At 42.5% G+C, this 16,798-nt stretch overlaps 1 protein-coding gene across 1 annotated transcript in view; it reads left to right on the top strand.

Annotated features, from left to right (window-relative positions):
* Positions 1 to 16,798, top strand: part of LOC138853090 (KH domain-containing, RNA-binding, signal transduction-associated protein 3-like) — a 248,835-nt gene that overhangs the window by 3,196 nt on the left and 228,841 nt on the right. Inside the window, exon 2 of the mRNA XM_070087700.1 lies at positions 10,048 to 10,175. Within this exon, the coding sequence (XP_069943801.1) occupies positions 10,048 to 10,175 (128 nt within the window). The remainder of the gene's footprint in view (positions 1 to 10,047; positions 10,176 to 16,798) is intronic.

Consider the following 16,798-nt stretch of genomic DNA (forward strand, 5'->3'; position numbering starts at 1 on the left):
AACCTTGTCTTCTCGCTCATTTTTTGCTTGGAAAATTCCTTCGTTATATTAACCATGTGAATGGACTTTTAATTCTGTGTTTGCTACTTTTTTCCCCTCACTTTTTTTGACTACTACTTGAAGTGTTTTGATTAGAGTTGGAAACACGGCCAAAAAGTTTTTTTTCATTATGCTAGAATAAATTTCCTTATTCCCTCAGTGGAGACTTGATAGCAAGAGTAGACTATCTCGTGATTAGGCGACGGAGGTTCGAGTCTCCACTACTCCGTGGTGGTGAGGGTAAAGAGGGTAAAATATATTTCCTCTTTCTTGGGTAGCTTTAGGTAGATGTCGTTTTGATAAGGACCTGCCTCGTATGGGCCAGTAGGCCTTCTGCAGTGTTCCTACATTCTTATGTTCTTATGTTCTTATCTTGGTTCACCATGTATCATTACTTAAGCAATGTTTTGCGGATTAAATACCTAAAACCTGTACGTTTATCTGAATCTGTTTCATATATTAATATTTTAAGAATTTATTCCGTGAATTTATGAAAATGTTTAAGGTTACCCCTGAGAAAATTATCATATTCACAGCGATGCTCTAAGCACGTAAGGGTCGAACAACTCCTGGAGAATGCAAGGGAATCAGGTTTGATCGAGGGAAAGAATAGCGCTAATTCCACGGATCAAAAGCCTTATACTCTCATCAATGTTCTCCCTGTTGAAGAGAGTGAGTCATTGTATTGAACTAACATTATGATTAACGTTTCATTTTAGTGCTTATTGTATTGCTCCAAACTCAGCTTGTGACACAGAGCAGTGGTCAGGTAGTCTCCAGCTGCTCCATGGTCCATCATGAAGGACGCCAGTTGCTGCAACCTTGTTATCTGGAGCCACTAAATAACCATCAGTGAAGCACACTGTACTGTTGCAACTCCCGTAGGCATGTATGTAGATTAAGAGGCCAGGCTGATTGCTGTGGTCTTCGACTCGGGCGAATTCCACTGATGGGCGTAACGTATCGTTATTATAGTTCTGTAACATTGTCATGTGTCTTATTTACACACTTGTATATTCCTTTCCTGATACTGTTTTCTTACCTGCGGTGGACGTCATGGTCTGAGTGTTGCTTCGCTTGGTTCAGTCTCCAAGCTGGGCTCCACGGTCTGAGTGTTGCTTCGCTTGGTTCAGTCTCCAAGCTGGGCTCCACGGTCTGAGTGTTGCTTCGCTTGGTTCAGTCTCCAAGCTGGGCACCACGGTCTGAGTGTTGCTTCGCTTGGTTCAGTCTCCAAGCTGGGCTCCACGGTCTGAGTGTTGCTTCGCTTGGTTCAGTCTCCAAGCTGGGCACCACGGTCTGAGTGTTGCTTCGCTTGGTTCAGTCTCCAAGCTGGGCTCCACGGTCTGAGTGTTGCTTCGCTTGGTTCAGTCTCCAAGCTGGGCTCCACGGTCTGCGTGTTGCTTCGCTTGGTTCAGTCTCCAAGCTGGGCACCACGGTCTGAGTGTTGCTTCGCTTGGTTCAGTCTCCAAGCTGGGCTCCACGGTCTGAGTGTTGCTTGGTTCAGTCTCCTTGCACTCCTATCTCTTCATTCACCCCGCCAGCTTAATATAACTTATTAACATATGCCATGGTCTATCTTTCCACCATTATTCTCTTGTGTCCTCACTTTGTTCCCCCAACGCTATCACCATTGTTCTCCTACTTTATCCCCGTCAACACCTTCGTTATCTTCATGTTGTCTTCAGCAAAGTGTCGTCACCTACCCTTCGTCACCTCCTGTCTTCACTCTCTTCCCATTAACTGTGTAAGTAGAGGCTATGAACAGTGATGATAACGGAGAAGAATTTCTTAGATTGCTTACCTTCCTCAAGGGCAAACTTTTTTTTTTCTTTTTGCTATTATTTTCAACGGTGGAAAAAGCAACGATGACGTTAAAACATCAAAGTTTATATTATCTGGTATTATCGTTACATTATCTTGTTAGTGATTTCTATCTCTCCCCAAGATGTTTTTTCCTTGCCGTTAATGAGTTTTAAATTGGTTAAATTTGAATGACTAAACCAAAATAGTTTGTAGAGAAACCAGCATAGGTCTTTATAGTGGAAAAGCCACTTAGGAGAGACGACATGTCGCTAGATGACAGGCAAGCGGTGTCCAGAGGAACATTATACGCTAATCACCCTGCTATCCTGGTCCACCATGACAGATAGCAGAGGACTTGGAAGTCCTCACCGAGGCTATCTCCTGAGAAGAACCATCAATATCTACATATATTAAGGACTATCGTGCATAATCTGGATGAATAAGTCAATGAGAGAAAATTAAACAGAAGGAAGTAAATGAGTAACCAAAAAAAACGTGGGACAGGAAGCTCTCAGAAGATGGATCATACATTAGGATAGAAGGGCAGGCGGTTGGCTGCTCTCGCCCACTGAATGGAAGGCAATTTTAAGAACCATTTGTACTGAGTGCGGATGTGACCCAGTCATCACCACATCAGTGTCGTGACGCGTTTGTATACAAAGGTAACGACGACTGGTAAGAACACGTATAGGCCTAGTATCGCTTTGTTTGCGATATTTGCATATATGTATATGTATATATATATATATATATATATATATATATATATATATATATATATATATATATATATATATATATATATACATGTGCATCTACCTTGGCTGATACCTATCTCCAATACACCAGGGAGGTAATAAATGGTATAAAATACCGACACAATGGAAATATAAACACAAATGCAGTATAATGTGATCCTTTATTGACAACGTTTCACCCACACAGTGGGCTTTCTCAAGTCACACACGGATCTACCTGGGGTTGGAAGGTACGAGAGTATTTATAGTCAGAATGTTGAGGTCAGGTGAAGAATGCTGCATCTGATGATCTACCTGGTGGGGTTATAGAGTCTTGGGTAGCTTGGCAGGGGTATTGGACAAGTTGTAGACCTTCTGCAGTGTTCTATGTTCTTAAGTGGGATAGCGATGAAGAAGTTTCTTGGCGAGTGGTTCAGCTATGTTATAGAAGCCATTGTTCTGGTTGAAATTGTTGGTTATAGAGATAAGCGATGATTCCAGGATTCTTCTGTATTTAGTGTTGTCTTCTGTGGCTATAAGTCTTGAGTTTCTGTAGTTAATTAAATGGTTGTGTGAATTGCTTCTCTTCAACACACCCAGTGGAGAAGAGATACATAGTCCTCCCCAACAACTCCATTGTCGAAAACCATTCCAAGTATCTACCTCCACAACCACGACCATCACCAGTAGTAGACAGGACAAGCCTCCATCCTCTGCAGGGGTATACATAATCCCTTGTAATGACTGCAACAAATTATATGTGGGCGAAACATCAAGAGACCTCCAAACACGCATTTCAGAACACCAATATGCAAGCAGGACTGACGATACAAGGAATGCCTGTGTACAGCATCGCAATTCACACAACCATTTAATTAATTACAGAAACTCAAGACTTATAGCCACAGAAGACAACACTCAATACAGAAGAATCCTGGAATCATCGCTTATCTCTATAACCAACAATTTCAACCAGAACAATGGCTTCTATAACATAGCTGAACCACTCGCCAAGAAACTTCTTCATCGCTATCCCACATAAGAACATAGAACACTGCAGAAGGTCTACAACTTGTCCAATACCCCTGCCAAGCTACCCAAGACTCTATAACCCCACCCGGTAGATCATCAGATGCAGCATTCTTCACCTGACCTCAACATTCTGACTATAAATACTCTCGTACCTTCCAACCCCAGGTAGATCCGTGTGTGACTTGAGAAAGCCCACTGTGTGGGTGAAACGTTGTCAATAAAGGATCACATTATACTGCATTTGTGTTTATGTAAGACACATATGCAACAGTTAGACAACTTTATTCCGAAACGTTTCGCCTACACAGTAGGCTTCTTCAGTCGAATACAGAAAGTAGGCAGGAACAGTAGAGATGTGAAGACGATGTAATCAGTCCATCACCCTTAAAGTCGTAGAATTTGAGGTTGTCAGTCCCTCGGCCTGGAGAAGTTCAGTTCCATAGTCAGGAGGCCGAGGGACTGACAACCTCATATTCTACGACTTTAAGGGTGATGGACTGATTACATCGTCTTCACATCTCTACTGTTCCTGCCTACTTTCTGTATTCGACTGAAGAAGCCTACTGTGTAGGCGAAACGTTTCGGAATAAAGTTGTCTAACTGTTAAACCATACCCCCGGCCGGGATTGAACCCGCGGTCATAGAGACTCTATGACCGCGGGTTCAATCCCGGCCGGGGGTATGGTTTATTTGCAATCGTGTCATTACGATTTCTTAAGTCTTGTCTAACTGTTGCATATGTGTCTTACCTAACAACCTGTCGGTATTGTATACCATTTTGATGTTCATTTGTGTTTATATTTACACCAGGGAGGAAGGAGGGGCAGCTGCCAGCTTCAGGGAGTCCCAAAAGTCTAGAAAATATGGAGAACTTGCCCATCATTATATGTTTGTTCCCATAGGCTCAGAGACCCTTGGCTCATGGGGAAAGAGTGCATCTAAATTCCTTAAGGAGCTTGGAAAAAGACTCATCAGGGTAACTAGGGATCCCAGGGCAGCTAGTTTTCTGTTCCAGCGGCTCAGTGCGGCTGTTCAAAGGGGTAATGCCTGCTGATCAGTTTAGATTTAGAAAGGACATAGGAAAGTATTGGTTTGGAAATAGGGTAGTTGATGAGTGGAACAGTCTACCTAGTTGGGTTATTGAGGCTGGGACTTTGGGTAGCTTCAAATCTAGGTTGGATAAGTACATGAGTGGGAGGGGTTGGATTTGAGTGGGACTTTCACATTAGAGCTTATTTCTTGGGTGGCATTGAAAATTGGGTTGGGCAAATGTTTTGTTAGTGGGATGAATTGTAAAGGACCTGCCTAGTATGAGCCAGCAGGCCTCCTGCAGTGTTCCTCCTTTCTTATGTTCTTATGTTCTGTATTTAGGGCACACGCCCCAGCTCTGAGGAGCTGGATGAGATTTTCACCTTATAATCGGTGATACACACGTAACAACATGTGCCGTATATGCCACCTTTATATCAACAATGTATCTCTTAAATCTTCTGTACCATATTATGTAATAAAATATTCCTATTGGTAAAAAAAAAATATATGAAAAGATGGGGTGGTAGGGGAAGTGGAATATTCAAACGGCTTCACGAAGAAATCCAAATATTCTTCCTTGAAGCCTTTTTATCCATTATATATATATATATATATATATATATATATATATATATATATATATATATATATATATATATATATATATATATATATATATATATATATATATATATATATATATAATGTACATTATTTAAATATCATCATTTAAATTGTAAAAAACTACAACTAAGCAGATGTAATCCAAGTTGAAACGTTGATGGACACTGTCAATTATTTTGGTCCGAGGTGCAAGAAATTCGTCTCATAATTGCACATAATTGCACACGAGAGTTATATAAGGAACATACAGGTTTAAAAAAGAGGCTAATTAAGAATGAAATAAGCAATATAAATGTTGTGAGTTGCTTGTCTCTATTGTTTGAATGTGGCACGTTAATCTCAAGGGGGGGTAGGGGAGGGGGGTGTTTCGAGGCTAGTTCAGGGCTTTTGTTCCGTGAAATTGGAGGTATCCTACTCTCCTTTTCCTCGGATCAAACTTGATCCAAGGGCTACATGATTTTCTTAGCTTTATTACTTAGCAATATAATAATAATAATAATAATAATAATAATAATAATAATAATAATAATAATAATAATAATAATAATAATAATAATAATAATACACTTGGATTAATCAGCTGCACCAACGGAGCAGCTCGCATTATCAAACTAACTACTTCGTTAGCTCTGAACAAATAATGCTCTGAGCAGTCCATTGTTGCCTCGGAATAGTCAATATCGTTACTGCTCAACACCTGGTGTCCTCGTTACTCAACAGCTAGTGTCCTCGTTACTCAACACTTGGCGTCCTCGTTACTCAACAGCTAGTGTTCTCGTTACTCAAACCTTGGCGTCCTCGTTACTCAACAGCTAGTGTTCTCGTTACTCAACAGCTAGTGTCCTCGTTACTAAACACTTGGTGTCCTCGTTACTCAACAGCTAGTGTTCTCGTTACTCAACAGCTAGTGTCCTCGTTACTCAACATTTGGCGTACTTGTTACTCAACAGCTAGTGTCCTCGTTACTCAGCAGCTAGTGTCCTCGTTACTCAACATTTGGCGCCCTTGTTACTCAACAGCTAGTGTCCTCGTTACTCAACACTTGGCGTCCTCGTTACTCAACAGCTAGTGTCCTCGTTACTCAACAGCTAGTGTCCTCGTTACTCAACACCTGCCGTCCTCGTTACTCAACACCTGGCATCCTCGTTACTCAACACCTGGCATCCTCGTTACTCAACACCTGGCGTCCTCGTTACTCAACACCTGGCATCCTCGTTACTCATCTCCTGGAGTCCTCGTTACCTTCCCTCCCCAAGGATCGGTTACAACAGTGCTTCATTTACAGTCTGTCCAGTTAATGGCATATTGTAACACTTTATCAACCCATTTAGCCTCAGATAAACTGAATTAATTGTATAGCTCCGTACGTGTGTGTGTGTGTGTGTGTGTGTGTGTGTGTGTGTGTGTGTGTGTGTGTGTGTGTGTATGTGTGTGTGTGTGTGTGTAACGCTTTACTGATGAACAGCTCTAGATCCAAGGTATCGAAGCAACCTTTACCTTTCTTGGATCGAATCTGATTACTTCACTCACCTCAGTGTTGTTTGGTCCGTCATGGTACAGTTTGGTATTGTACGTCATCGTACAGTATTTTTTTCAATGAACAGAAGAATTACTTAAAGATGAGGCTAAAACCATGTTGGAATGAGGTTAAACCTGAACTGGATAAGGGTTCAAACCATGTTTGGATAAGATTAAACCTTACTTGAATGAGGACTGAAATCTTGTTTGGATGGGAAAAGCGATGCTGTTATTGTTGGTTGCTGTTGCTGTTGGGTCCTTATTGCTGGCTGATGTTGTCAGCTGTGTTTGTTGGTCGATATTGTTGATTGTTGTTGTTGTGGTTGATTGTTTGTTACTTGTTTGCTTTAACTTCCACATCACCTCAGACTCGGTAGTGAAAGCCTAGTTTGGTCTGGAAAGACGTTCCTCCGGCCGGATGTAACGGTGCGAGCGTGGAAGTGTATAGACTTTGTGTTTATAGCTGTGTTTATAGTTCTTTTAGCAAACATTGCGTGAAAATAAAGCTTCTTTCTCATTATGATTGCAAAAAATTTAATGTAGATTTAGAAAAGGGACTTTCTCTCTCTCTCTCTCTCTCTCTCTCTCTATCTCCTACATATATTTTTAAGTTATTGTCTTCCTACGTTGTCCGCCTTCTTTTCTCTAACTCTCACGGTCTCTCTCTCTCTCTCTCTCTCTCTCTCTCTCTCTCTCTCTCTCTCTCTCTCTCTCTCTCTCTCTCTCTCTCTCTCATTCTCTCTTATTTCCTTCGTGTCTTCTCTTTTTCTTCACAGGACTTTACCTCCCTCCTCCTTCTCTTTGTTATTTCGTCAGCGTTCTCTCCCTCCTCTATTTCTCCTCGCTAGTCTTCTGCTATAGTATCCTAGTCCGAACTACCTAGACAGCCATGGAGGAGGGTGGTGTTGCCTTGTCGTTAGCCAGAGCTCTGCTTTAATTTCGTTATATGGAAATTATTATGACCCTTACGGGTTTAGCTCTTCTCCTCTCCCTCCCTCCCCTTCCCCTCCCTCCCTGGTAATTATAGGGCCATAGCGGTTGACAAAAGCAGCCCACTGCCTACCATAACCTAACCTAGCCTAACCTAACCTAACCTACCTTCCTGATCTTACCCAGCCTAGCCTAACCTACCCTATCCTAGCCTAACCTAACCTAGGCTAGCCTAACCTAACCTTATCTAGGCTAACCTAACCTACCCTTGCTTAACCTAGCACGGCTAGATTTAACCCAACAGAGAATAATAAATATAATCTTTTTAATAACATTTCGAACAAAAAGGCACAATAACGCGACTTGTCAATGGTCCAAGACGGACCGAAACATCGCCATAAGCGGGTTATTTGTGTAAACAGTTCGTGCAGAACTACACGCAGGTCCATCTTATCGTGACACTGGCTGTTCTTAAACTGGAGGACAGATCTGAGCCAATGATCTCCCTTTCGTTGCTCCTGTCTACCTGTGAGTGGCCGCTTTCTTATCTAAACATTAACTCTTGGAGTGACAGCTTGCAGCACCTCTCTGGTGCGGCTCAGCCTGCCAGAGAAAATGTGTGTGTAACTGTCACATAGCGTATGTATGGAGATACATCGTAGCTCGTTATATAGTAATGCAGAAGATGAAATGATTTTGCTCGTGTTGTCACCAGTGTTTGTTTCTGTTGGTGGTGCTCGTTTGTCTGTCTGGTGCCGGTGGTGGTGGTGGCTGTCTGCTCCTGCTGGTGGTGGTGGTGGCTGTCTGCTCCTGCTGGTGGTGGTGGTGGCTGTCTGCTCCTGCTGCTGGTGAATGTCTGCTCCTGCTGGTGGTGGTGGTGGCTGTCGGTCTGCTCCTGTTGCTGGTGGCTGTCTGCTCCTGCTGGTGGTGGTGGCTGTCAGTCTGCTCCTACTGGTGGTGGATGTCTGTCTGTTCCTTCTGGTAGTGGTGGCGGTGGTGTCGACAATGGTGGAGCGACCGGCCACTCCATCACACACCATTTCCGTTGTTTCTCAGTTCGCTGACCAAAAACAAAACCTGTGTGGGCTCAAGGAATGATTTTTCTTCATCGTAAAGACATTGTCCTTTTCTTTCGGTGTTTGTGTTTTTTTTTTTTGGGGGGGGCGGGGGTTTGGTTTTGCTATCCCCACTTTTCGCCGTGAGTGGGGGGGGGGGATTTTAAAAGTTCTGGTATCCCTTGCATTAATCACGCAGCTCTCCAGCGTGGACAATGTAATCCAAGTTAGTAAATTCGTCTGGTATGGTAAAGTTTGTCAGGAAACAGGACAAGTGTTTCCTAAAGCGGGTCTTAGTCGTATAATGACCCGCCGATGGAGCTTTTTGGTCATCTGACCGAGGCCTTCCGCTGGCTTACCGGTCCACCTTTTATGAAATTATGGTTATGATTATAAATATTTTTGATATGGTATCTAGGTTCAGCTATTAAATAGGAACATATATATATATATATATATATATATATATATATATATATATATATATATATATATATATATATATATATATATATATATATATATATATATATATATATATATATATATATATATAATCAACTGGAAATTTTGATGGTTGTGTGAAACTTCACACACACTATTTATCATATCATACTACTCTCTATCGTACTATTTTCTACCATTCTGATATAATTACTACTACTATACAATTTTTGAAAAATAATATTACTATTGCTGTAACAAGTACTAATTACCTTCCTTCTTGGAACTGTTAATATCAGTCACTTTCCTCACCTTGAACCCGTTAATATCACACTTTTCTCATTTTAAAACAGCTAATATCACTCTTTTCTCACCTTAAAACTAATGACATTAAACTTCACTCACCTTAAAACGGCTGATATTACATTTTTTTCGTCTTAAAACGACTGACTTCACTGAGCTTCATAATCTAGAAATTTCTGATATCAAAAACTTTTTTCATCCTAAAACAGTAGTTTTCTTGCGCTATCTTCCAACAGTCACCTTTAAATGCCTGACATCGCTCAGGAAAAATAATTAAATATTCAATTTTTTTATGCACTACTCGATATTAAATATTTTAAATAACATTTTCCAAGAACAGACAATTTCATTCTATTATATCAGCTTTGGTCTCCGAAACTGCTGGTTTGTGTACTTCGTATCTGTCCTGTAGACGATAACACAAGACACAACCCGCACATAGGATTTTTCACTAATAAGATACTTATAAGATACCTCTGACATATTCTCGGTCGTCAGAGTCACTAAACTTATTTCTTTTTCTTCCGCAGATGGTCGCAGCGGTAGCGGTGGGCTGACCACCACACGCCGCGGAGACCCGCGGTACCTGGATGTGATCAGAGAACGACCCATCAGGGTCACCGTCAAAGTCCTCGTTCCAGTCAGAGAACACCCAAAGGTAGGTAACTATTGTTACGAAGTGTGGCGTAGCTGACGCGCGTTTAAAGAGACACATTCAGGTCGTGACTGAATTCATGTCCGTATTAACAACTCGTTGCAAATGTAAACGTGATGATAAACTTGTAAATAGTTCATTATCGGTGTGAGGTAGCTAGCTACCATTACAATGGTCCCCAATCGCAGGAACTATTGTGTACCTCTGTAATCTTTTGTTAACTACCACCCACAGGATGGTTATGGGGGAGTATAATTAAGACATTAAACTGACAGCTAAGAAGACGTTTGTTAGTAAAACGCTTCACCTACCCGAGCGTTTTACTGAGTATTTGATAAAGACTCACGTAGGAGAAACGTCGTACTATTAATGATCTACTTTTGCTGAACGAGTCTTATGGACTTTAACGACCTCTTGGGGAGAGGAAGAAGTGGGAGGGAGGGGACGAAGGGAAGGAGAGGAAGGGGGAGAAAAGAGAGGGGGAGACATGAAGGGCAAACTACCTATGAAAGAAAGAAATGAGAGTGAAATTACCGTGGTTGCAGCAATACATATCTATAGGAATATTATATTTCAACACCGAACGGTACCGTTAACACTGATATGCAGTTCAGGACGCTTCACCACGAGTGGCTTCACCAGTCCCATTATGACTGAAGAAGCCACTCGTGGCGAAACGTTTCATTTAATAAATGTCCTGGGTTGAACATAAGTGTCTAAACCGGTAATTCACGATTAAACCCCTCGAAATCTGGACATGTAAAGTAGATATCGCTTCAGTCAGTCCTGGATCACTGTCATGAATGTCTATATGACCCATAAGAGTCGTGGAGAATGGGAGATTATCAAGTTTAATTCGAGGAATTGGATCGCAGTAGCAATATCTTGCATTAAGAGCCCCTCATGAGAGTCGAGACAGCCTCCCTGGAGCCAGAAGCAGCTGAGCAGAACTCTCTCTCTCTCTCTCTCTCTCTCTCTCTCTCTCTCTCTCTCTCTCTCTCTCTCTCTCTCTCTCTCTCTCTCTCTCTCTCTCTCTCTCTCTCTCTCTCTCTCTCTCTCTCTCTCTCTCTCTCTCTCTCTCTCTCTCTCTCTCTCTCTCTCTCTCTCACTCACCCTCGAAATGAAATCCTTTTTGAAAGCAGAAACTCCAGTTTGATAAAAACCACTGCACTTGGTAACTAGTGAGGTACCATTCTTCCTCCTCTGAATCACAAGAGGTAAGCCCTGAGAGGATGAGTAATAATTGGATGAATAATGAGTGTCTGCAAGGCTGTCTGAATGAATCACCCGGAGCCTGGTCTTGATCCAGACAAATTTGATAGGTAAATCACGCCTGGAAGGATCACAGCGATAAGCGTTCCTTTGAAGAATACACACACACACACACACACACACACACACACACACACACACACACACACACACACACACACACACACACACACACACACAAACACACACACTATTTCATAGGAAATTATTGATGCAGCATATTATTATAACCTATTAATACACTGTTGAATGTTTTAAGTAGCAGCCACTGAATTTTAAGTGGAGGACATCGCTCCGCTGCCATGGCAGGTGCTCCTGGAATTGTTGAGATCCCAGGGTGGCCCCAAACTACGTCTCGTCTTTAATAGATAATCCCAGCAGGTGGTCCTGGAAGGCCAAACTTGGGCAGGGGAAAAATGGCCTTGAAAATGGCCGCACGCCCCAGGCTCTACTATCACTTCCAGCCTGTTCTCTCTTGCTCTTAAAAATAGAACGATCCACTTCAAGTAATTGTCAGATAGGAGGATATATATATATATATATATATATATATATATATATATATATATATATATATATATATATATATATATATATATATATATATATATATATATATCCTGAAACTACAGCTTACATCATGAAAAGATGAGACCGTAATAGTGTTTCCGTAGTGGTTTGTTTATTGTGGCCACGAAGAGTTGACTGGTTTGAGTAGCATGTAAGTTAAAGTAATGGAAGGTTAGAGCCCGTGAAGCGTATGTAGGAGGTTGAGAGAACTGAGTAGATCTTGCGGGTTAGGAGCGTCTGGGAATATGGGGCCAGAAATTACCAAGGATGGAAGATAAGATTAATAGAGGGCAGGTGAATTGTGAAGACGGAAAAAAAAGCATCAAGGAAATGAAGGAAGAGGAAAGAGGAGATGAGAAATTGCTGTAAGAGGAAATGAAGGTGTTAGGGGAAGAGGCAGGAGAGAGGAGAGAAAGATAGGAAAGGTGCAAGAAATATGGAAGGGTAGAAAATAAACAGGAAAAGATAGAGAAGATTATTATTATTATAATCAGAAAGAAGCGCTAAACCACAAGGGTTATACAGCTAGACAGAGAAAAGAGATGAACAAGGAAGTAAGACTGTTAGGAAAGAATTGGAATAGTAGAGAAGGACAGGTGGGTAAGGGGCAGAAAAGAGGTTAGAGGTAGGAATTTTTATGAAAAGAAGGAAAAAGGTGGACTGTTTGTATAGTGAAGATCACAGAGCTGTAAAATGTGAGGGGAGACTAGACGATAGTAAGCACCAACAACCTGACAGGTCAGAAACCGGGTCCCGAAGACAGTCTACCACTCCGTACGCGGAATGGTCCAACACAAGTTTATGACGTCATGAAAAATAACAAATTGTAAATGCTGACACATATTGTGTAGAACACCTGGCGTGAGCATGAAGGTCAGTACTGTAGGTTCACAGATGATAGCAAATTTAATCCCCCTTGAAAAAGGTTTTTGGTCTCGGTGTCTAGTATTAGGTAACTTAAGTGTGACTCGTCAGACTTACCTGACAATGTTCATCAGCTTCTTTGCTTGCTGAGTGTCCATCTCCAGCGCCTTTGCTTCTTCAGCGTATCAGTCTCCAGCACCTTTGTTTCTTGACGATGTCAATCTACAGCTCTTGGGCCTTTCAAGGCATTAAACTGAAGGAAGTAGGATCCTTCTGTACAATAAACTAAAGTTCCTGATCTTTTCGAAAGTGTTGGGCTGGGGTTCCTCTGCCTCTTAATAGATACCTGCCTCTTGCGTCCAGTGAGGTACTGCAGGTTGATTTAAAGGATAGGAAGGGTGGAGAAATACTTCTCTGGGATTGTGCTGCTACCGAAACACCACTACTTCAAGTATTGAGTTTGATGAGACTGCTTGCTGAGTAGGAAGACCTCTGTCAGGTCTCGAGATGTGTGCTGGAAGGTGAAGCTGAAATAAAATCGGTATCCCTCTCTGTTTGATGGTGGCTATGGATATGGTTAAGGTAGTGACTTCGATATTAACTAACCAATCCTATGGAACGGAAATTTTAGACCTTGGGCCGTTATCATGTCGTATGATAATGATTCAGGATAGACCAATACCTGGTCTAAAGTTCTCTCTTAAAAGTGTGGGTTATCTGTGATGTGTTGTTGCCACAGTATATAACTCTCATTCTCCACATACCTTGATCACTAGCCTAAATATGCATCAAGTTACCTGATGCGAGTAATTGTCAATCTCCTGCTGTAAATGTCGCTTGACACTGATTCCCTATAATGACAATGCAGATCTGTGATAATGTCAGTGATGATCTATGAACTCTAACACTAGCATATATACTCTGGTTGAAATGAACTTTCTGTTACATGGTTTATACACAAATTGACTGACAGTCAGTGTACAAGCATAATTAGTAATTAAAATTGCATATCAAGCATTGTTTGGAGTTACCATTACTGGCCCACTTTATTGTGACAAACTTTTGACGTTGTACTCATTATAAATTTCATCACACAGACACACAGACAGACAGACAGACTAACGGACAGACGAACAGACAGACAGGCAGACACACACACACACACACACACATACTGGACAGGCTGCAGGCCTGGTCCAGAAACTGGATCCTGGAGTTCAACCCCACCTAGTGCAAAATCATGACGATTTGGGAAGGGCAAAGAAGAAGTCAGACAGAGTACAGTCTAGGGGGCCAGAGACTACAAACCTCACTCAAGGAAAAGGATCTTGGGGTGAATACAACACCGAGCACATCTGAGGCGCACATCAACCAAGTAACTACTGCTGCATACAGACGCCTAGCAAACCTAAGAATAGCGTTCCGACACCTCAATAAGGAATCGTTCAGGACCTTGTACACCGTGTACGTCAGGGCCATATTGGAGTATGCAGCACCAGTTTGGAACCCACACATGGCTAAGCACGTAAGGAAATTAGAGAAAGTGCAAAGTTTGCAACAAGACTAGTCCCGGAGCTAAGGGGTATGTCCTACAAAGAAAGGTTAAGGGAAATCTACCTGACGACACTGGAAGACAGGAGAGTTAGGGGGGATATGATAATGACATATAAAAATACTAAGAGGAATCGTCGAGGTAAATAAGAGACAGGATGTTCCAGAGATGGGACACAGCAACAAGGAGTCATAATTGAAAGTTGAAGACTCAGATTAATCACATGGATATTAGAAAGTATTTCTTCAGTCACAGAGTTGTCAGGAAGTGGAATAGTCTGGGAAGTGATATAGTGGAGGTAAGATTCATACATAGCTTTAAGAAGAGGAATGATAAAGCTCATGGAAAAGGAAAAATGACCTAGTAGTGACCAGTGAAGAGGCGGGGCCATGAGCTGTGACTCGATCCTTATAACCATAACTAGGTGAGTACACACACACACACACATACACACACACACACACACACACACACACACACACACACACACACACACACACACACACACACACACACACACACACACACAATGGATCAGAGAATACCTGACAGGAAGGCAACAACGAGTCATGGTACATGAAGAGGTATCACAGTGGGCGCCTGTGACGAGCGGGGCCCCACAGGGGTCAGTTCTAGGACCAGTGCTTTAATTCTTCTCATCAGCTTCACATCATCTGCGAATAGGGACACTTCAGAGTCTATTCCTTCCATCATGTCGTTCGCATATATCAAAAATAGCACTGGTCCTAGAACTGACCCCTGTGGGACCACGCTCGTCACAGGTGCCCACTGTGATACCTCTTCACGTACCATGACTCGTTGTTGCCTCCCTGTCAGGTATTCCCTGGTCCATTGCAGTGCCCTCCCTGTTATATGCGCCTGATCCTCCAGCTTCTGCACTAATCTCTTGTGGGGAACTGTGTCAAAGACCTTCCTGCAGTCAAGGAAAACGCAATTAACCCACCCCTCTCTCTCGTGTCTTACTTCTGTTACCTTGTTATAAAACTCCAGAAGGTTTGTGACACAGGATTTGCCTTCCATGAACTCATGCTGGTTTTCATTTATAATCTTGTTCCGTTCCAGGTGTTCCATCACTCTCCTCCTGATAATCTTCTCCATGACTTTGCGCACAATACATGTCAGAGACACAGGTCTGTAGTTTAGTGCCTCATTTCTGTTTCCTTTCTTAAATATGGGGACTACATTTGCTGTCTTCCATTTCTCAGGTAGTTGCCCAGTTTCAAGGGATGTGTTGAAGATTGTGGTTAGGGGCACGCACAGCATCTCTGCTCCTTCTCTAAGGACCCATGGGGAGATGTTGTCCGGTCCCATCGCCTTTGAGGTATCAAGGTCGCTTAGCAGCTTCTGTACCTCCTCCTCGGTTGTTCGAATGTCATCCAACACTTGTTGGTATATTCCCTCTTGATGTTCCCTTCTGTGCTGTCTTCCCAGAGCCCTTCCTGTCTCTACTGTAAAAACTTCCTTAAATCTCCTGTTTAGCTCCTCATATACCTCCTGATCATTTCTTGTGAGTTCTCCACCTTTTGTCCTCAGTCTGATCACCTGGTCTTTGACTGTTGTCTTCCTCCTGATGTGGCTATACAACAGTTTCGGGTCAGTCTTGATTTTCGATGCTATGTTATTTTCATACTGTCGCTGGGCCTCCCTCCTTACCTGTGCATACTCGTTCCTGGCTCTGCGACTGATCTCCCTATTTTCATGTGTTCTCTGCCTTCTCTACTTTTTCCATTCTCTCCTTACACCGTCGGGTAAACCAGGGGTTCGTTCTGGTCTTCCCATTGTTTCTGTTGCCCTTGGGAATAAACCTTTCCATTGCCTCCTAGCATTTTGTTGTTACATATTCCATCATTTCATTTACTGACTTTACTGCCAGTTCTCTGTCCCACGGAACGTCCTGCAGGAAGTTCCTCAACCCCATGTAGTCCCCTCTTTTATAGTCAGGCTGTGTGTGTGTGTGCGTGCGTGTGTATGTGTGTGTGTGTGTACGTGTGTATGTGTGCGTGTGTGTGTGTGTGTGTGTGTGTGTGTGTGTGTGTGTGTGTGTGTGTGTGTGTGTGTGTGTGTGTGTGTGTGTGTGTGTGTGTGTGTGTGTGCGGTCTTCTTTGCCCCTCCCCAATCTTCATGTCTTTGCAGTCCTGCCTCATCCTCGTCCGATTGAATTCTTCTCATCAACTTCACGTCATCTGCGAACAGGGACACTTCAGAGTCTATTCCTTCCATCATGTCGTTCACATATATCAAAAATAGCACTGGTCCTAAAACTGACCCCTGTGGGACCCCGCTCGTAACAGGCGCCCACTGTGATACCTCTTCACGTACCATGACTCGTTGCTGCCTCCCTGTCAGG

The sequence above is a fragment of the Cherax quadricarinatus genome, chromosome 22 (genome assembly GCF_038502225.1).
Source record: "Cherax quadricarinatus isolate ZL_2023a chromosome 22, ASM3850222v1, whole genome shotgun sequence".
Classification (NCBI taxonomy): domain Eukaryota; kingdom Metazoa; phylum Arthropoda; class Malacostraca; order Decapoda; family Parastacidae; genus Cherax; species Cherax quadricarinatus.